The sequence below is a fragment of the Trachypithecus francoisi genome, unplaced genomic scaffold (genome assembly GCF_009764315.1).
Source record: "Trachypithecus francoisi isolate TF-2019V2 unplaced genomic scaffold, Tfra_2.0 Lachesis_group1, whole genome shotgun sequence".
Taxonomy (NCBI): domain Eukaryota; kingdom Metazoa; phylum Chordata; class Mammalia; order Primates; family Cercopithecidae; genus Trachypithecus; species Trachypithecus francoisi.
Genome location: NW_022681454.1, coordinates 99066893 through 99088458, shown reverse-complemented (window position 1 = coordinate 99088458; position 21566 = coordinate 99066893). Strand labels below are relative to the sequence as shown.

The window sequence follows — 21566 nt, the reverse complement described above, 5'->3', positions numbered from 1 at the left end:
TTGATCCCTTTAACATTATGTAATGGCCTTCTTTGTCTCTTTTGATCTTTGATGGTTTAAAGTCTATTTTATCAGAGACTAGTATTGCAACCCCTGCTTTTTTTTGTTCTTCATTTGCTTGGTAGATCTTCCTCCATCCCTTTATTTTGAGCCTATGTATGTCTCTGCATGTGAGATGGGTCTCCTGAATACAGCAGACTGATGGGTCTTGACTCTTTATCCAGTTTGCCAGTCTGTGTCTTTTAATTGGAGCATTTAGTCCATTAACATTAATGTTAATATTGTTATGTGTGAACTTGATCCTGCCATTATGATATTAACTGGTTATTTTGCTGGTTAGTTGATGCAGTTTCTTCCTAGCCTCGATGGTCTTTACATTTTGGCATGTTTTGCAATGGCTGGTACCAGTTGTTCCTTTCCATGTTTAGGGCTTCCTTCAGGGTCTCTTGTAAGGCAGGCCTGGTGGTGACAAAATCTCTAAGCATTTGCTTATCTGTAAAGGATTTTATTTCTCCTTCACTTATGAAACTTAGTTTGGCTGGATATGGAATTCTGGGTTGAAAATTCTTTTCTTTAAGAACGTTGAATATTGGCCCCCACTCTCTTCTGGCTTGTAGAGTTTCTGCCGAGAGGTCTGCTGTTAGTCTGATGGGCTTCCCTTTGTGGGTAACCCGACCTTTCTCTCTGGCTGCCCTGAAGATTTTTTCCTTCATTTCAACTTTGGTGAATCTGGCAATTATGTGTCTTGGAGTTGCTCTTCTGGAGGAGTATCTTTGTGGTGTTCTCTGTATTTCCTGAATTTGAATGTTGGCCTGCCCTACTAGGTTGGGGAAGTTCTCCTGGATGATATCCTGAAGAGTGTTTTCAACTTGGTTCCATTTTCCCCCTCACTTTCAGGCACCCCAATCAGACGTAGATTTGGTCTTTTTACATAATCCCATACTTCTTGCAGGCTTTGTTCATTTCTTTTTCTTCTTTTTTCTTTTGGTTTCTCTTCTCGCTTCATTTCATTCATTTGATCCTCAATCGCTGATACTCTTTCTTCCAGTTGATCAAGTTGGTTACTGAAGCTTGTGCATTTGTCACGTATTTCTCGTGTCATGGTTTTCATCTCTGTCATTTCATTTATGACCTTCTCTGCATTAATTATTCTAACTATCAATTCTTCCACTCTTTTTTCAAGATTTTTAGTTTCTTTGCACTGGGTACGTAATTCCTCCTTTAGCTCTGAGAAGTTTGATGGACTGAAGCCTTCTTCTCTCATTTCATCAAAGTCATTCTCTGGCCAGCTTTGATCCATTGCTGGCGATGAGCTACACTCCTTTGCAGGGGGAGATGCACTCTTATTTTTTGAATTTCCAGCTTTTCTGCCCTGCTTCTTCCCCATCTTTGTGGTTTTATCTGCCTCTGGTCTTTGATGATGGTGACGTACTGATGGGGTTTTGGTATAGGTGTTCTTCCTGTTTGATAGTTTTCCTTCTAATAGTCAGGACCCTCAGTTGTAGGTCTGTTGGAGATTCCTTGAGGTCCACTCCAGACCCTGTTTGTCTGGGTATCAGCAGCAGAGGTTGCAGAAGATAGAATATTGCTGAACAGCAAGTGTACCTGTCTGATTCTTCCTTTGGAAGCTTCCTCTCAGGGGTGTACTCCACCCTGTGAGGTGTGGGGTGTCAGACTGCCCCTAGTGGGGGATGTCTCCCAGTTAGGCTACGCAGGGGTCAGGGACCCACTTGAGCAGGCAGTCTGTCCGTTCTCAGATCTCAACCTCTGTGTTGGGAGATCCACTGCTCTCTTCAAAGCTGTCAGACAGAGTCGTTCGCATCTGCACAGGCCTCTGCTGCTTCCCCTTTTGTTGTTTAGCTGTGCCCTGGCCCCAGAGGTGGAGTCTACAGAGACAGGCAGGTTTCCTTGAGGTGCTGTGAGCTCCACCCAGTTCGAGCTTCCCAGCGGCTTTGTGTACCTACTTAAGCCTCAGCAATGGTGGGTGCCCCTCCCCCAGCCTTGCTGCTGCCATTTTGGTTAGATCGCAGACTGCTGTGTTAGCAATGAGGGAGGCTTCGTGGCTGTGGGATCCTCCGGGCCAGGTGTGGGTATAATCTCCTGGTGTGCCCGTTTGCTTAAAGCGCAGTATTGGGGTGGGAATTACCCGATTTTCCAGGTGTTGTGTGTCTCAGTTCCCCTGGCTAGGAAAAGGGATTCCCTTCCCCCTTGCGCTTCCCAGGTGAGGCAATGCCTCGCCCTGCTTCAGCTCTCACTGGTCGGGCTGCAGCAGCTGACCAGCACCAATTGTCTGGCACTCCCCAGTGAGATGACCCCAGTACCTCAGTTGAAAATGCAGAAATCACCGGTCTTCTGTGTTGCTCGCGCTGGGAGTTGGAGATTGGAGCTGTTCCTATTCGGCCATCTTGCTCCGCCCCCGATAAAGCAATTCTTATTGCTTTCTGTAAAGCAATAAGAAAAAGCCAGACAATCTATTTAAAAATGGACAAAAGTCTTGAACAGGTACTTCACCAAAGAAGATATCCAAAGGGCCAATAAATACATGAAAATGTACCCAATTGCCGGGCTCGGTGGCTCACACCTGTAATCCCAGCACTTTGGGAGGCCGAGGCAGGCGGATCACAAGGTCAGGAGATCGAGACCACTGTGAAACCCCGTCTCTACTAAAAATACAAAAAATTAGCTGGGCGCGGTGGCGGGCGCCTGTAGTCCCAGCTACTAGGGAGGCTGAGGCAGGAGAATGGCGTGAACCCAGGAGGTGGAGCTTGCAGTGAGCCGAGATAGCGCCACTGCACTCCAGCCTGGTGGACAGAGTGAGACTCCGTCTCAAAAAAAAAAAAAAGAAAATGTACCCAATCTTGTTTTAAGTAAAGAACATGCCAATTAAAGCCATACCACGATCCCCTACACACCCAGCAGAATGGCTAAAATTAAAAAGATTGACAATACCAACTGCTGGTGAGGAAGAGAGACAGCTGGACATTTTAGACATTGTTAGTAGGAGTTTAAATGTGTTTAACCACTTTGGAAAATTTTATAGCAGTTTCTACCTAAGCTAAATGTTTGCTTCCTGTTTGAATCAGCATTTCTGCTCCTAGCTATCCCCCTAAGAAAAATGAGTTAATATGTCCACTAATGGATATCTCAAATAATGTTCATAGCAGCACTAGTCACAATAGCCCCAAAGTAGAAACAACCTAAATGTCCTTTAACAGGAGAATTTATAAACAAATTGTAGTATATTCATACAGTGGAATACTCCATGGCAATAAAAAAGAATAAACTACTGATAATCAGCATGAACTTGGATGAGTCTCACAGGTATTACATTGAGTAAAAGAAACCAGACATAAAAGGATACATAACTGTATTGATTTCTTTTATATTGAAATTTAAGTATGTTATAGAAAAAAGTACAGATTAGAAAAAAGAACAATCAGGATGAGAGAGCCAAGTAGTATTAACTACTCTTGTGGAGGAGGGTGTGAGCAGTGATTAGGAAGCGGTACAAGAGAACTTTCTGTTTTCTATCTTGACCTGAGTGGTAGTTACATGGATGTATGCATATATCGAGATTTGTGAATGTTACAACGTGCAACTTGCTGGGTTTTAAAAACAGTTCTATCAAGGTATGATGGACATATCATAAAATCCACACATCTTAAGAGTACAGTTAAGTGATATTTATAGAGTGGTGCAACCATCACTATGGTCCGATTTTAGAATATTTTTGTCATTCTAGAAAGAACCCTTGTACCCATTTACAGTCACTCCCCTTTCCCATCTTCAGCCACAGGACAACACAAATCTATTTTCTGTCTCTATAGATTTTACTTTCCTCAGCATTTCATGTAAATAGAATTATACAATACGTGATCTTTTGCATCTGGCTTCTTTCACCTACCATAAAGTTTTTGAAGATCATCCATGTTATAGCATGTAGTTCATGTCCATTTTCTTGCCAAATACTATTCAGTTGTATGGATATACACATTTTGCTTATCCATTCATCAGATTCATCTGTTGATGGACATTTGTTATATTGTATTCCAATTTTTGGCTATTATGAATAATGCTGTTATGAGTACTCATATACAAATCTTCGTATGGACATAGATTGCCTTTTCAAAGGGTAGATATATACTGATGGAATTGCTGAGTTATATAACAAATTTATGTTTATCTTTTTAGGAAACTGCCAAACTGAATTTTGGATGATGTTTCATTTTACTTTTTTCATTCGCCTATTTTAGTTCATGAACCTGTGGCCACACTTAAGAATCCATTAAAATCACTGCTTATTTACCTGCTGGTTTTGTCATACGTATTTGAAGTTCTTAGAGAGGAGGTAAAAGCCTAACCCCAATCATAAAAGTTGATCTGAAGTAGATAGGAAAATTTTAAAAACACAATCACAGTTAAATTTTCCTATCTTAGTATCTAAAAACGTACGAATTTTAATCCGAACTCATGCTCACACCTTCATCAGTTTTCCCCTATAGGAAAACACAAACCCCATGATAGAAGCTAAAGCAGAAAACTGTAAGCTGAAAGAATAATCTTTTTTAGAAGGTGATGAAATGATTCGGAGAATTTTAATGTTTCAATCATAATCTTATGGGTTAGGACAGTTTTGCCAGGGTGATGTGTAATTCACGAACTTACCAGAACACAAGGTTAAAGGCAGTGCTGGTGTCTGTCCCTTGAAACGTGTTTCACTTTATCTTTGAAGTTTTCCGCAGATAATATTCTGTTAAAGTGTTCTGATACATAAAATAGGCTGATTAGTATTTGTGTGTGTGTGTGTAAGAGACTTTTCTGCTATTGTTTTTTATGCTTCATTTTCTCCTTCAGCTGTTTATTACTCTAACTTTATTCTTTTCCTCAAAATTATATTCCAAGAACTGACAGAAATAATTTTTCTTTTCAGAACTGATCAGCATTCAAGGTCCATAGTTAGGAACTGGGCATACAGGTGGAGTTATTTGTTGCCAGTTTTTGTTGGTGATGGTTTTGTCTGAGAATTTAGCACTGGTGTCCTCTCAGGCTTTGGCTCAGAATTGGACTTGTCCTCATGTGGCTTGTGAGTGTCTACCGTGACACTTTCCAACCTACTAGATGAGATCTCTGATGACAGAAATCAGAGTTATGATTATTTTGTTTTGTTTTCAGTGTCAGAGTTTCTTGACTGAAATATAGACAGAAAATGTTACGGTTTTTCCTTCTTACTTTGATTTTAGAACAGTCCTCTTTAATCTGTGTATTAGAAATAAAACACTTCTCTGTTCGATTTTCTATATTCCTACTCCCACTCCTGTTCTTTTTCTCATAGTCTGTCATACTATTCTGAAGAACAGACTGCTTGCCTATGTGCCACTTTTTAGACGGTTTATTAATTAAGGAATATTTGCAACTGTCAGCAAAGTCTTCGCTGAGAAAGCTGTCCAGTAAATTTCTTCACATTTAGATCCTTCCCTATCTTCTCTTTATCTTATAACCACAAAGATATCCCTATGGGCTCTTACCTCTTTAATTCTCCTAGTATTCCAGGATAATCTTGCCTCACCTTTTACTATCCCCCTTTCCCTGTTATATTGTATTCCAAATAGCCCATATACATGAGCACACCCTCTTAAGCTATGTTACACAGATCTCACTCTCGAGTTTGAGGACCAGCTATCTAAACAAACACATCTAAACTAACTTTTAAGTGACTTACTCTACCAGCATGGCCTCTTATTGGCCACTAAGAGAGTAGGCCAGGCCAAGGACATTAATTACCAAGCCCTTAGCTAGTGCTTTTGTTTATTCTTCATGTATCTATTGAACATCTAGTGATGGCTTGGGGATGTCCTTGAGAAATTCATTTTCTTTAGGGGCCCATTTTATCTTCCCATGCTGTAAGTAATCTGATCATAAGAACTAAGGACAAAAGGTAGGTGATGCTGCAGGCCCAGGTTTTGATGATACCTGCTGCCCTAGAATAGTTATTTGTTTGGTAAGTAGCACTGAGACACGATGGAAGATCCAGGCCATACTGAGCGTTTAAGATGAGAGTAGGGTGGACAAAGGAGGGGAATGAAAGAGTGACCACTAACATTGTATATTATGTATTAGGAGTTTGTATAGGCATCATGTAATTTAAAAATCAAGCAAATATTTAGCATTCTTTGGGTATCTACTAAATGCCTGGTCCTGGGTCATGAAGTGCTTACACCCATATCACTCTTTTCCATTTTATACATGAGTAAACAGGCTCAGAAGTTAAATATTTTGCCTAAGGACTCAGGGCAATGAATGGAGTAGGGTTTCTGCTCTTTAACTTGTAATATTCTGTCCCTTCACTGTTGCGATAATGGTGTTTGGTTAAATTGATAACAGTAATTTTCAGCAATTAAGTGAAGTGGGCATCAGAAATTTGGCACATTAAATAAAGACCTCATTAGAACGCTGGAGAAAACCAATGAAGCCAAAAGTTAGTTCTTCGAACAGATCAACAAAATTGACAAACCTTTAGCTAGACTGGCCCAGAAAAAAGAGAGGACACTCAAAATACTAAATTAGGAATGAAAGAGGAAATATTACTACTCACCTTACCGAAATAGATAAGGTGATAAGATAATATATACACAGTTATATGGCAACAAATCAGATAATTTAGATGAAATGGATGAATTCCTAGAGAAACAACCCATGAAAACTGAATCAAGAAGAAATAGAAAATCTTAATAGCCCTATAACAACCAAGAAGATTGAGTTAATTAAAAAGCAAAAAAACCTTCCCCTAAAAAGAAAAATCCAGGACCAGATGGCTTCACTAGTGAAAGAACGTTTAAAGAAATCCCTCATTAACTCTCCAAAAAAGTTAGTAATAAGAGGAGGAAACACTTAACTCATTCTGTGAAGCCAACATTACCTTGATACCAAAACCAGACAAATATATCTCATGAAAAGCAACCTATAGACTCATAATTCATGAATGTAGACAGAAAAAAAATCCTCAATAAAATACTATCAATCCAAATCCAGCAGCATATAAAAAGGATTGTATACCATAACTATGTGGGATTTATCCCAGGAATGAAAGATTGATTCGACATATGAAAGTTAATCAGTGTAATAAACCATATTAGTAAAGAAAGAAAAAATACACACGATCATCTCAATAGATGAAGAAAAAGCATTTGACAAATCTTATACTGTTGAAAAAAAGATTTTAAAACTTGCTTCAAATCTGTAGTAATCAAGACAGTGTGGTAATGACAAAAGACCAGGTATATATAATAGAATTTATAATATAAATTCAGTAAAATTGAAAATCCAGAAGCAAATATACATTTATGGTCAATTGATTTTCTTTTTTTAAAAAAAAATTTCTTTATTTTAATTGATAAATTAAAAAATATATATTAGTGGTGTACAACATGATGTTTTGATATGTGTGTACATTATGGAACTGCTAATTCAAGCTATTTAACATATGCATTACCTCACATACTTATCTTTTTTGTAGTGAGAACACTTAAAATCTACCGTTAGCAATTTTCAAATATACAATACATTATTAACTATAGTTACCATATTGTACAATAAATCTCTTGAATTTATTTCTCCTAGCTGAAATTTTGTATTCATTGACCAGCATCTCCTTGGTACTTCCTCTTTCCCCCATCTAGCCCTTGGTAACCACCATTCTACTCTCTGCTTCTATGAGTTTAACTTTTTTCAATTCCACGTATATGTGAGACCATGTAGTATTTGTTTTTCTGTGCCTGACTTATTTCACTTAACATAATGTCCCCCAGTTTCTTCCATGTTGTCACAATTGACAGGATTTCCTTTATTTTTAAGGCTGAATCATATTCTATTGTGTATATGTATCACATTTTCTTTATCTACTCATCTGTTGCTTTCATAGCTCGGCTATTGTAAATAACACTGTAATGAACATGGGAGTGCGGATATCTCTTCAACATACTGATTTAATTTCCTTCAGATAGATACACAGTAGTGGGATTGCTGGTCATATGGTAGTTCTATTTTTAATAGTTTGGGGAACCTCCATACTGTTTTGCATAATGGCTGTACTAACTTACATTCTAAATGGTAAAAAGAATAAAATGGGAGGAAGAATCATGTTTTCAACAAGTAGTACTGGAAGAATTGGATATCCATATGCAAAAGAATAAATTCAGAACACTACCTCATACCATATATAAAAATTAACTCAAAATGGATCAAGGATCTATATGTAATAGCTAAAACTATAAAACTCTTAGAAGGAAACATCAGTATAAATTTTATGGCTTTTGGTTAGGCAACAGTTTCTTAAATTTGACATGAAAGAAATTAACTAAAGAAAAAATAGACAAATTGTACATCATCAAAAACAGAAAACAAAAAAACCTTTTGTATGGCAAAATACACTATTGAGAAAATGAAAAGATAATCCCATAATGAAAGAAAAAAATTACAAACCATGTCTGATAGGGGTCTAGCATCCAGAATATATAAAGAACTCTTAGAACTCAATAATGAAAAAGACAACCCAATTGAAAAATTGGTAAAGGCTTTGAATAAACACTTCTTTAAAGAAAATGACCAGTAAACACATGGAAAGATGCTCAACATCATTAGTTATTAGAGAAATGCAAATCAGAACCACAGTGAGATACCAGTTATATCCACTACAATATCTACAATTTTTTTAAAAAGGAAAATAATGAGTATTGGCAAGAATGTGGAGAAATTGGAACCCTCATATGTTGCTGGTGGGAATGTAAAATAGTTCAGCTGCCTTGGTAAACAGTTTGTTAATTCCTTAAAAAGTTAGTCATAGAGTTTGCCGTATGACCCAGCAATTTCACTCTTACGTATATATACTCAAGAAAATTGAAAGCATATGTTCATGCAAAAACCTGTTCACAGGTTCATAGCAGCATTGTTCATAGTAGCCAAAAAGCGGAAATAACCTAATTTTTCAGCTGATGAATAGACAAGCAAAATGTAGCATATCCATACAATAAAATATTATTCAGAAATAAAAAGGAAGCCAGTCACAAAAGCCACATATTTTATCATTCCATTTATGTGAAATGTCCAGAATAGGCAAATCCCAGAACAGAGGAAGTAGATTAAGTGGTTTCCAGAAGCTGGGGAGAGGGGAGAATGGGAACTGACTGCTTCCCAGTGTGGTGCTTCTTTTTGGGGTGATGAAAATATTCTGGAATTAGATAGTGGAAAGAGTTGTGCAACCTTATGACTGTGCTAAAAACCGATGAATTATAACCTCTAAAATGATGAATTTTATGGTATGTGAATTATATCTTGGTTTTAAAAACAGCTTTATTGGAAGATTCTTAGTGTCAGGATAATTTTAGTAAATAAAGTATATAGATATTGAGGGAACTTAGTCACATGCATACTCCAAATCCCAGGGGTTGGGGGTGTGTTTCTGGAAAATGTAGTCCAGCTACAACTCTGTCACTCTGGAGGAAAGGGATATGGGTTTTGGAAGACAGCTAGCAACCACTGGCAGTGCTGGAATTGGAACTTAGGTCTTTGTGTCTTGATCCAATTTCTTTTCACCATACCATCTGTCTCTCATAGGAGACTCATTTCATAAGTGTAATCAATCAAGCTGCTGAGAATAGGCAATTTTTTTCTTTTCTTTTCTTTTTTTTTTTTGAGACAGAGTCTCACTCTGTCGGCCAGGCTGGAGTGCAGTGGCTTGATCATGGCTCACTACAACCTCTGCCTCCTGGGTTCAAGCGATTCTCCTGCCTCAGCCTCCCGAGTAGCTGGGACTACAGGCACGTGCCATCATGTCTGGCTAATTTTTTGTATTTTTAGTAGAGACGGAGTTTCACCGTATTAGCCAGGCTGGTCTCCATCTCCTGACCTCGTGATCTGCCCACCTTGGCCTCCCGAAGTGCTGGGATTACAGGCGTGAGCCATTGTGCACAACTGAATAGGCATATTTTTAAAACTGAAATACACTTGTCTGCTAACAGTGGACTGAGTAATCTAGAAAATGACTAAGCATTTATTCCTTTTATGTGTAAAGATTGCCCTTTTTAGGAAAGGATGCATGGATATATAAATCTAGGTATGGTTTTTAAAGGGGAAGGGAAAGTTCTAGAGATTTTCCAGGGAACTAGGATTGTACAATATCCCTTTAAGAAGTTTAGTGGGCAATAGCCTTCTGCATTTTTATGAACAAAGATGTCATTCATTAGCCTTGACTGGTACCCACTGGTTTGGATAGATTCAGGTCCATGTTATTAGCATGGTACCATCTGTGTGTGGAGTGTACTGCACTGTGCCAGAGCCTGGAGCACACAAGAGTCTTGGTTATGCTCCTTCATGCTAATTTCCTGTAAGAGAGGCTACTAGATAGAGCCACTTTGTGCTCTTTTCTTTTCATTGCTAGCGAGGGTTAGGAATCCTACTTGCATTTAAAATTTTTTCAAATTTTGAAAATTCTAAGGGACTAATATATTTTACCTATTATACCAGGAAAAACAAATTATAGTGAGGAGATTAATGTTAGAATGGATATATGAAATAAATATATCTTGCAGATAATGCTGAAAACTGATGTAGTTTAGAGACTGAAAACTCAAATGTTTATAGGGGCCATGGTCATTTTGAGGTGGCACCAATGCACTTGCTTTGTGACATTCTTACTTTAGAACATTTTTTTCCAGCTACTGTTGCTGTGGCTTAATGGTCTGGTTCCTGAATGAGAAGACATTTCTTTGTCTGCTCATAGCTAGAACCATCTCTTGCCTAAATGATCTACCTAAGTCTGCTCCAGCCCCCTTGCAATCCCTTCCTCCTTTAGTAGTCTCAGTCATCTTTTGGAAATGTAAATCTCTTCACATCACCCTTTAGTTTAAAAGCCTTTTGTGACCTGCATTTGCCTTTAGGATGCACACCAACACCTTCAACATGCAGCCTTCCAAAGTCTGGTCCCTGTGATTCTCACCAGCTTCTCTTCCATTGTTTCTGGCTTCCTGAGATCAGGCCCTCTTGGCCTTCCTTCAGTTCTTAGCCGACCTGACATCCTCTTCCCATGGCATATTGTCCTCTCTGGAAGGTTCTGCCCTCTCTCTTTTTCCCATTCCTCTTCTTTTGGGCCAATCCTTACTCTACAGCTCAGCCCAATCGCCCCACCATATGAGCTTGTAACGTCGCACACCTCTCCTACTTAGCATTGGTACTGTTTAACGATTACATGCCTTTATGTGGTTCTTTGATGAAGGCCTGTCTCCCACACAAGCTGATAAGCTCCATAGGGTGGGCTATTTTTTCTTTCTTTTTTTTTTTTCTGGGAGGGGTGCCCACCATTCTCAGTATGTAACATATCCTGCAGGTTCTTATTAAATATTTATTGACTGACCACAATTTCTTCTTACTTCCCTTCTGGAATTTGATGGCTGTGACTCATGTAAGTCATAACCTCATCTATGATTTCCTTACTAGTCAGCCTTCCTCTATCTAAAGGTTCTACCTTTATCTGAGCTTTTTTGCTTTTATGAGAAAGTGTCTCGGCTTAGTCTTTTGGTGGCCATACGCACCATTCTTTTTCTTCCTCTCTGAAAACCCCAGCCCTACTCTAGGGCCATCTTACTCTCTGACTGAAATCTTTGCTGCTCTGACTATCTCTGGGTTCTCCTCAGTGGCCCATTTATGAGCCCCTCCTCAGCACAACTCCAGGCTAACAGCATGTGATTCATATGTGTCAGTAACAGCAGCAATAAAAGAGACTGATTTTTCAGTGATGATGTCAATAATCAAGGGTCCTGTGTGAAGTTCATTAGTGTCTCTTAAACAAGAGCTAAATTCATTTGTCTCGTTGCTGCAATTTACCATCTGTTCTGCTACAGTGAAGGAATTGCATTCATGAGAAATGTTATATTATCAAAAATCATGACATCAAAACAGTTGTTTGACTAGAAAAAAAGAATTAGGGATTGGATAATATCAGACTGAAAATAACAATGTTATTTTTCTTATAGAATTTTTTTCTAGTAAAAGTTTTCTTAAAAAATATCTATAAAGGTATTAGCAAAATGTATCAGTGAAAATAATCTAGTTTTGAACTACATATAGCATTTGCTCTGGAATAGTAGTTTTTGTTTCTCTTTATTGCCTACACTATCATTAGCAGAGAACCTTTTACACCACCCTATTTCCATTGTCACAATAATGAAACACGAAGCCTACCAGACAAACCCACTGTTACAGACAATAGCTTCTCTCATGCTAAAGGGCTAGTTACAGATCTAATATAATGTATTCCTAATACTAATTAAATTCCCTAATGTATCCAAATTGCTCCCCCCAAAAAACCTGAAAACAAAACTAAACCCTGTATTTTTCTCAGATCTAGGCAGTCTACATCAAACAATAACACCAGTGTATGAATGTTTTCTTGAATCAGGTGATGCAAGCCCAGTGTGTCAAAACAGAAACTGAATTCTACCGCCGCAGTCGCAGTGAGATAGTGGATCAGCAAGGGCACACGATGGGGGCACTGTATTGGCAGTTGAATGACATCTGGCAAGCTCCTTCCTGGGCTTCTCTTGGTAAGTGTTTCAGCATTCTTTGTGTAAGTGAGAGAAAGCAACACTGTGGGGAGAGGGACTGAGAAAGCACAGAGCTGGAGGGGTCAGATTAGCCCAGGCAGAACTATGACCCAAAGACGTCATTCTTTAAAAAGCCCACCTAGGAACTACCTCCACCCAACTCACCTTAGTAGCCTTTCCATGAGCCTTAGGGTCAACCTCATTATGAGTTCTGTGCCGTGCAAAGTTGCAACAGCAGGCTAAGCATGGGATAGATTCCTATACAAAAGTCTCAGCTACGTGTCTTGTTATTACTGCATAAAATTTTGAATTTATTTAAGAGGACATTCCGGGGCTAAAGAAGCATGAACTTAAGCGTCTCTTCTTCTGTGTTGGAGAATTCAATCAGGTAGAAGTTTGGTCTGGTTATGTTGAAGTTTCCCTTTCTCTGATTCGCCTTTAAGGACAAGTAAAGATGTCCTTTAAGGACATAATGAAGATGTCTCTTAAGGCCATCTTTATTATGCCCTATTTAGCTCTTGGGGAAAAGATAGTAGAGGCAGAATCCCGAATGGGAAAGGTGACCAGTTGAAACAGTTCAACTAGCAACAGGTGAGATGACTGGCATGGAATCTGCAATTTGAATTATCCTATCTATTCTGGTACATTAAAAAAAAAATTAAGGAATAATAATGAGCCTTTGCCCTTCACTAGAGGTGACTTGAAACAAAGTTCAGTTAATAATGTAAAGAACAGTTTGGGGTCATGGGGCAAGGTCACAAAGTAGGAAGGCTGGGTGAGGTGTTTTTTTTTTTTTTCTTTTTTTTTTTCTTTCTTTCTTTCTTCTTTCTTTTTTTTTTTTTTTTTGAGATGGAGTCTTGTTCTGTCATCCAGGCTGGAGTGCAGGGGTTGAGGCTCTTAAACTGGCTGTGAATGCAGATCAAAAGAAATTAATTCCAAACATGTTTTCATTAGTGCCAGATGGGTGACTCTTACAGAGAATTGGATTTCTAATCCAGTTTCTCTGACCAAACTCTTTATCAGCACCAACCAGATAAGAGAGCATTGAATGAGAATCAGAGGTAGAATTGGGGGGAAAATCCTTCTAGGATGCTGGAAAGGTAGACAAAGAGATACTGTTCAGAGACTCGTGGATACTGATCTTGCTTTCTGTCTGTAGATGAGGTTGTGGACTTCTGAAACTAAGTTTGATTCAAGAAATGTGAGTGCCCAATTTTTGTAAATATTCCTTTAAATGATTCCATGTAGATTATTCCTGAGTTCCTCAGGAAGAATAGGTCTGTGGGGAAAAAAAAACCACTCAAGCTCCAAGTGCTTTTTTGTTTTGTTTTGTTTTTTTTGTTGAGATGGTCTCACTCTGTTGCTGAAGTGGTGCAATCATGGCTCACTGTAGCCTCCACCCCACAGGCTCAAGCCTTCCTCTCACCTCAACCTCCTGAGTACCTGGGTCTATAGCTGCACATCACCATGCCTGGCCCATTGTTGTATTTTTTATCTGGAGACAAGGTTTTGCCATGTTGCCCAGGCTGGTCTTGAACACCTGGTCTCAAGCAGTCTGCCTTCCTCAGCTTCCCAAAGTGTTGGGATTACAGGCGTAAGCCACTGCACCTGGCCTCAAAGTACTTTTTTAATTCCCTCACTCCACGACAACAATCCACACAGAAGACTTCTGTGACAAATGTATGGGAAACTTCCCCCCCACACCAAGCAAGCAATCACTTCTGTAGTGAACACCACGCGAGTGCCCTCCAATTTAAGTCTGACGCTATCTACCTACAGATTGTATCAGATTCCATAGGTTGAGAACTCAGTTCCACAAAGCTACCTTCCCCCTTTTGATAGCAGTCACAAGTCTGAGCCTCTAGAACTTCTGACTGACCAGCTTCAAGCTGGGTTTCCCATGACCCCCCTTTGGGTTTAATTTGCTAGAATGGCTCACAGAACTCAAGGAAACATTCTGACTGCTGTATTACAAAGGATATTTTAAAAGACACAAATAAGCAGCCATATGAAGAGATACATGGGGTGAAGTTTGGAAGGGTCCTGAGTGCTGGAACTTTATCCCTGTGAGGCTGGGGTGTGCCACCCTCCAGGCATGTGGATGAGGCTTGTTCCTCTTTCTGTCAGCCTTCACGTGGTCAGCTATCTGGAAGTTCTTTGAACTCTGTCCTCTTGGGTGTTATAGGGAGATTTCATTGGACAGCCATGATTGATAACCATGTAGAAATGTGATTGGACAAAGCGGGTATGATCTAATACCATTAGACTGTGGGGAAACATAGCAAGGCCTGCCCATTCAGCTTCTTGGCCTCTGTGTGAAGCATTTCCTCCTCCAGGGTATGAGGCAGGACACCTTCTGAATGAGTGTCTTATGACCCACAATCAGATTAGAGTCCTGCCTTGGGCTGGTGAAAGGAGGGAAGGAGAAGATCAGAGAGATAGATTCTGTTTTCTGAGGCCTGCTTTTGAGTCCTAATGTACCTCAGCATTATAGCAAGAGTCTGTAACAAGGGCTGTGGTAGTTGTGAGCTAGGAACCTGTATTAGTCTGTTCTCATGCTACTGATAAAGACATACCTGAGACTCGTAATTTATAAAGAAAAAGAGGTTTAATGAACTCACAGTTCCACATGGCTGGGAAGGCCTCACAATCATGGCAGAAGATGAAGGAAGAGCAAAGGGACTTTTTACATGGCAGTGGGTAAGGGAGGACTTGTGCAGGGAAACTCCTTCGTTATAAAACCATCAGGTCTTGTGAGACTTATTCATTATCTCAAGAACAGCATGGGAAAGACCTGCCCCCATGGTTCAGTTACCTCCCACCAGGTCCCTCCTACAACACATGGGAATTGTGGGAACTACAGTTCAAGATGAGATTTGGGTGGGGACACAGCCAAACCATATCTAACTGTAGAAGACAAATTTTATATATATATATATATATAGTATCACAGTAGGAAAACCCAAGTACCAGAGCTTGGCTATTTTCTAAACCCTGGCAGGATCCTACCTGCCTGAGGAAGATCACCAGCTCCTTGTACTTATTAGAGAAAAAGGGTATCAGGGAGAAGCTGTGACAAGTTTTCTGTATCCGCTTCTACTCTGGGGGCCTCAAAGCCCCTGTTTAACTGCTGATTGGCTCAATAAGTCCACTCCTTATAGTGTGTGCAGGTGGGGAGGTATTTGTTATCCCTTATCACCCGAAATGGTTATACTTTAAAGCAATCAGTAGCTACCTAGAATCTATAAGTTATTATATACAGTCATGCACCATATAACATTTCAGTCAACAACACAGTGCATATATGATGGTGGTCCCATAAGATTATAGTACTGTATTTTCGCTGTCCCATTCTATGATTAGAATTACCTACAGTATTCAGCACAGTAACATGCTGTATAGGTTAGTAGCCTGGAGCGACAGGCTATACCATCTTGGTTTGTATAAGTGCACTCTATGATTGCACAATGATGAAATCACCTAACAGCATGGTTCTTTAATGCCTGCCCAAATGTTGTAGGGGTGACATGACATAATGTCCAGAGTGGCTCAGAGCCCTTCACAAACATGGGTGCCCTCCACTGTTGACTCTCCCTCACATGCTCACTCCCTTAGAACCCTGATGAGCCACACACAGCTGGGCCATTGGACAATGCCTCTCTGACTACTTGACCTTGCCATCTCCTGACACTCTTGATTATTTTCAGAGTATGGAGGAAAGTGGAAAATGCTTCATTACTTTGCTCAGAATTTCTTTGCTCCACTCTTACCAGTAGGCTTTGAGAATGAAAACACGTTCTATATCTATGGTGTATCAGATCTTCACTCGGATTATTCGATGACACTCACTGTAAGTTACTTGGATTGTTTTCTAAGATCGAAGGGGACTTTTAGATGATTTCTTTAGTTGTTTGGTTACATTCTTTTGGGAAAATAAAAGAGAAATTAATTGAGAGTCAGAATACATATATTTTAGGCTAAAACCCTGCCATTTATGATGTGACCATAAGCAAAACCCTTCACATCTTGGTGATTCAATTTCTTCCTCTGTAAAATGATATGAGTCTATCTTCTTACAGAATTTCTATGAGTAGCAAATAAAATAACTAGATGAAAGCAAATCACATATGCTGTAAAGTGCCCCTCAAATGCAAGGTTATTTATAATTATGAGAGGCTGGAAATAGTCCAAACTTTATAAAAAGAAATGGTTAAAAATTGTATGTTACAGAGAAAAATCAGTAAAGCTATTCAGAATGGGCATGTGGAAAGCAAATTTGTATTTAAAAAGCAAATTTAAGTAAAATGAAAGGCTAGAAACTCAAAGTCTTAGGTGGCTATAGTTTGGAGGACACTAACAACACTGAAAATAGGTCACATTTACAGAAAAATTACAACACACCAGGTACTGTGCCTTCCATGGATTATTTTTTAAATTCTCACAACAGTCTGTGACATTACTGCTGTTATTTTCATTCTACATATGAAGAAATGAAGACTGAGAAAGTCGTATAGCTAGCATTTTGCAGGACTTGGATTAAAACTCAGGTTTCATGGTCTCTTAACCATTTCTGCTACCCTGACTTTCAGCAATTATTACTACTATTGTTCCTTAAAAACACAGCAACCAAGAATGCCTGTTTTTATTCTGTTTTATTTCTCCCCAGGTGAGAGTCCATACATGGAACTCCCTGGAGCCCGTGTGCTCCTGTGTGACTGAACATTTTGTGATGAAAGGAGGAGAGGCTGTCCTCCTCTATGAGGAACCAGTATCTGAATTGCTGAGAAGATGTGGGAATTGCACGCGGGAAAGCTGTGTGGTTTCCTTTTACCTTTCAGCGGACCATGAGCTCCTGAGCCCGACCAACTACCACTTCCTGTCCTCACTGAAGGAGGCCGTGGGGCTCTGCAAGGCGCAGATCACTGTAAGCATAGGTCATGGCGGAGGGCAGGGGACTGTGGCCTTGTGGGGCTCTCCTGCTCTTGGGCCAGTTCCTTGCATCCTGAGATTTGCATGTGTCCCCCTTGATGCTGGGTTTCCCTGAGGCCTGGGGGAAGGTTGGCCTCTTCCCACTAAAAGCAAACACCGAATGATTTCTATTTCTAATCCAGGATTTGTCAGAGTTGCTGGTGACCACCACTCATTTGTCCCATCACTCCTCCTTAGTGGGCAGGTGCAGTGAGGGAGAGGAGGCTGGAGTCATCACCACTGCCTGCATGTCTACTAGGTTCCAGGCTCTGTTCTAGGTGCTTCACTCCCTAGTCTCTGACTTTCACCACAGCTCCAGGCATTATCATCTGCATTTTATAAGTGAGGAAGCCAGTTTAGGAGGTTAAGTGATGAGCTCTAGGTCCTGTAGCTGGGACGCATCGGAGCCCAGCTGACGCAGTCTAATTTTAAGTAGAGTCTATTAATATTCACTCTAGTCTCTTTGATTTATTGCTTCAAAGTAGCTCAATCACCAAATCTTTTTATAATTGCCAAGATATAAAAATGGGATGATCAGGATGTGGTGTTATAAAAATTGTGCAGCTGGAGAATTTGGAAGTTGTCTAGTAGTTTGAAAACCTTTCCTTCCTTCTGCCCTACACATAGCAATTGGAAATATATGTACGTATATATGTTTTTAAATTTGTTATCCTATCTTCTGAACACTCGGGAAATACCTTTCTAGAATGTTACATTCTCTGTTTTTAGAAAATTTAGAATTTGTTTTACACTTTTACTTCATTGAGAAGGATTTTCTACATTTCATTTAGAAATAATCATATAAAAACACCTAATTCTTGTCTTTCATTTGAAAGAAGCCTAACAACTGAAAACATACCTTCTTTCTATAGTCACATAATAAAATCCACGTTATCGAAGAAAATGACATACTCTTACATATTTTTTTTTCCAAAAAAGAAAAAAAAAATTATGTACTGGATGAATTTGCAGTCTCTAAACTTGTGATTTTGAAAACAAGATTTTTTTCTTTCCTGAGTTAGGCCTTCATTACCTTGAGATGGGTAATTGGGGTGGGAGAAAAGCAGGGCTCTTTCTTTGTTCTACCTCATTTTGATTTCAGTGAGGCTTGTCCTTCTTAAAGAGGTAAAATGATAGTAATAATCATATTAGTTAACGTTTATTTCGGGGTTAATATAGACTAGGCACTTGGCTTCTTTTCTCAATGGAGATGCCAGAAACTTGTTCTCCCCCTCTCCCTGAAGCCAGGGTACGAGCTTGAACCCCAGGCTCTGCAGTCAGGCATACAGAGAGGAGATTTCCAATCCCAAGAAGATAACCAGCGTGAGCATGGCACCAGCATCTCTTTCGCCCTTGGTCTTCCAGCAGCAGAAGCTGATGCTACCCTCACAGCTTCCTGGGTAGGCTAGTATGAGCCACATGGACCTTGTTCCTGTGGCTGCTTTAGGACCTTCACTGGAACAGCTGGGCGGTGTGATCTGGGAATTTGCCATCTAAATTCAAGCCTGAGTCTCTGATCCTGAAGAGCTACCTGATGCACTTTATTAAGCTTCTTTTCTGCTTCTATCAATATAGGTTTCCTTGTTTATAACTCAGAACCCTGAATGATAACATATTACACAAATATGTGAGGCTAAATTATATATAGTGAAAATGGGCCGGGTGCGGTGGCTCAGGCCTATAATCCCAGCACTTTGGAAGGCCAAGGCGGGTGGATCATGAGGTCAGGAAATCGAGACCATCCTGGCTAACACGGTGAAACCCCGTCTCTACTAAAAATACAAAAAATTAGCCAGGCGTGGTGGCGGGCGCCTGTAGTTCCAGCTACTTTGGAGGCTGAGGCAGGAGAATGGCATGAACCCAGGAGGCAGAGCTTGCCGTGAGCCAAGATCGCTCCATTGCACTCCAGCCTGGGTGACAGAGCCAGACTCCGTCTCAAAAAAAAAAAAAAAAAAAAAAAAATGGCCTTTTGAAATTCTTTATGTCACACATAACATATTATGTAAGACTGAGATGTTGCATCACAAATGCACACATTAAGAAACCAGGTTGCACTCAGCTCCGTGCTCACACTAAGAGACGCTTGCAAACCCACCCCCCCCCCCCCCCCCCCGCTCTGGGGAGCAGCGCATCCTCACTATGGGCATATGCTATTCGACTAATTAAGTGGAATGGAGCTGACACGATTTAAATTGCACTCTCTCTTTTTGCTGCTATTTTGTGGAATTCATACATGTAAAAAAAAAAAGCCAATAATGTGACTTAACAATGCAATAAAAGAGAGAAGCTCTAATGGTAGCGCTTTTGTAAATTTCTGGCAATGGGCTTTCTAGATTTCTGGATCTTTTCAGAAGACTCGAATGTAAGCTCCACAGTTGGGCTCTGTAGCTAGGTCCAGATATATCCTTAGAAAGTCATTAAAACCACCCAGGCTGTATGTAAAAATGTTGCTCTCTTGATGATACTCTGAGAAAAACTGTAAAAGATGTAGAGCTTTGAGCTTCTTGTGAAATATTCTCCTTAATGATTGGAGACGATGTATTTCCTTGGTTTGTGATTATAATTTGGTAACTTTCCATAGCCTATAGTCATTTTCCATGTATTATATTGTGTTTGAAACTGCACTGTAGCAGTTGTAGAACCAAAGTTGTGGGCAATGCACTCCTTATTAGGCCCACATAAATGTTTCCAGGAACTTATACAGACTGTATAACACTTCCCTCATCCTTCACTTCATTTTTTTTTTTCTTTTTCAGGCCATCATCTCTCAGCAAGGTGACATATTTGTTTTTGATCTGGAGACCTCAGCTGTCGCTCCCTTTGTCTGGTTGGATGTAGGAAGCATCCCAGGGAGATTTAGTGACAATGGTTTCCTCATGACTGAGAAGACACGAACTATATTATTTTACCCTTGGGAGCCCACCAGCAAGAGTGAGTTGGAGCAATCTTTTCATGTAACCTCCCTAACAGATATTTACTGAAGGAATCTAGATTGTATTTTCAGTGGACAATGGGAATAAAGCATTTCTAAAGCACTGGCTGGAGAGGAAGGCAACAGAGACAAGGAGAGAAGCTGAGAGACATGTCTGTGTGCTGCCACCCATCTGAGCGATTGCTCTGCGAAGAGTTGTACCCTGAACACTTTCAGGGGAGGCTGTTTACCCAGGCAATGTCCTCAAACAAGCCTGTGCCGGGGTGTCCTGGAATCTGTGCCAGGACTGTGTTTTTAGCCCTTCACCTCTCAGCTTTAGCAGGACTTGAACCAGTTATAACAAGATGGCCCTGCAGCTAGTTACAAGAATGTGACATGGCAGGATCTATGGAACCAAATGGAAGGTTTTGAGGTGATGTAGATCTTTCATAGTTAGCTTTGGGGAATACTGAATACACAAATGAAGTGCTTTGTTGTTATTTCAGAGGGAATGGCGATTGAAATGCTACAACAGAGATTTCTTGGTGGTAGCTATATTGATAGACAATTTAGGAGGTTTATTGTTGCTATTTGATTACTGTTTGGGGTAGGACACTTTTTTCATTTATGGGTTTTGTTGTAAGATATTGTTTTAACAACAACTTCTTTTTTTAAAGACTGTTAGAGTGATCTTCCTTTGAAAAATGTGCTCACATGGAAATGAATGTCACTGAGATCACTGGAAATTTCTAGGGGTTCTGACATTGGTCATCACCCATGTGGGCTTTAGACTTGGCTAAATCCAATATACTTTCCAATGCAAAGCCTGCGAATTGGATTTAAACTTGTTGGCCCTGGCAGCAAAATGGTGTTCCTTTTAGCCTGAGTTTAAATCATTTTATTTTAATTGACTAATTATAAATTGCTATAGAATTGTCTTATTATACATTATTCTGTTTATAAAATTACATTGATGATAAAGCAAATGAGGCAAAATGTTAATAAGTAGCTATTTGGGTAAAGGTATATGGGTATTTTTCTGTGCGTGTGAAATTATATGAAAATAAAAGTTACATAAATTACGTTGACAACTT

At 39.7% G+C, this 21566-nt stretch overlaps 1 protein-coding gene across 1 annotated transcript in view; it reads left to right on the top strand.

The window, feature by feature from the left end:
* MANBA (mannosidase beta) overlaps nucleotides 1-21566 on the top strand; it is a 147365-nt gene extending 125799 nt beyond the window's left edge. Inside the window, 4 exon segments of the mRNA XM_033214886.1 lie at nucleotides 12449-12593; nucleotides 16301-16443; nucleotides 17260-17517; nucleotides 20318-21566. Coding sequence (XP_033070777.1) covers nucleotides 12449-12593; nucleotides 16301-16443; nucleotides 17260-17517; nucleotides 20318-20542 — 771 coding nt within the window. The 3' untranslated portion in view covers nucleotides 20543-21566.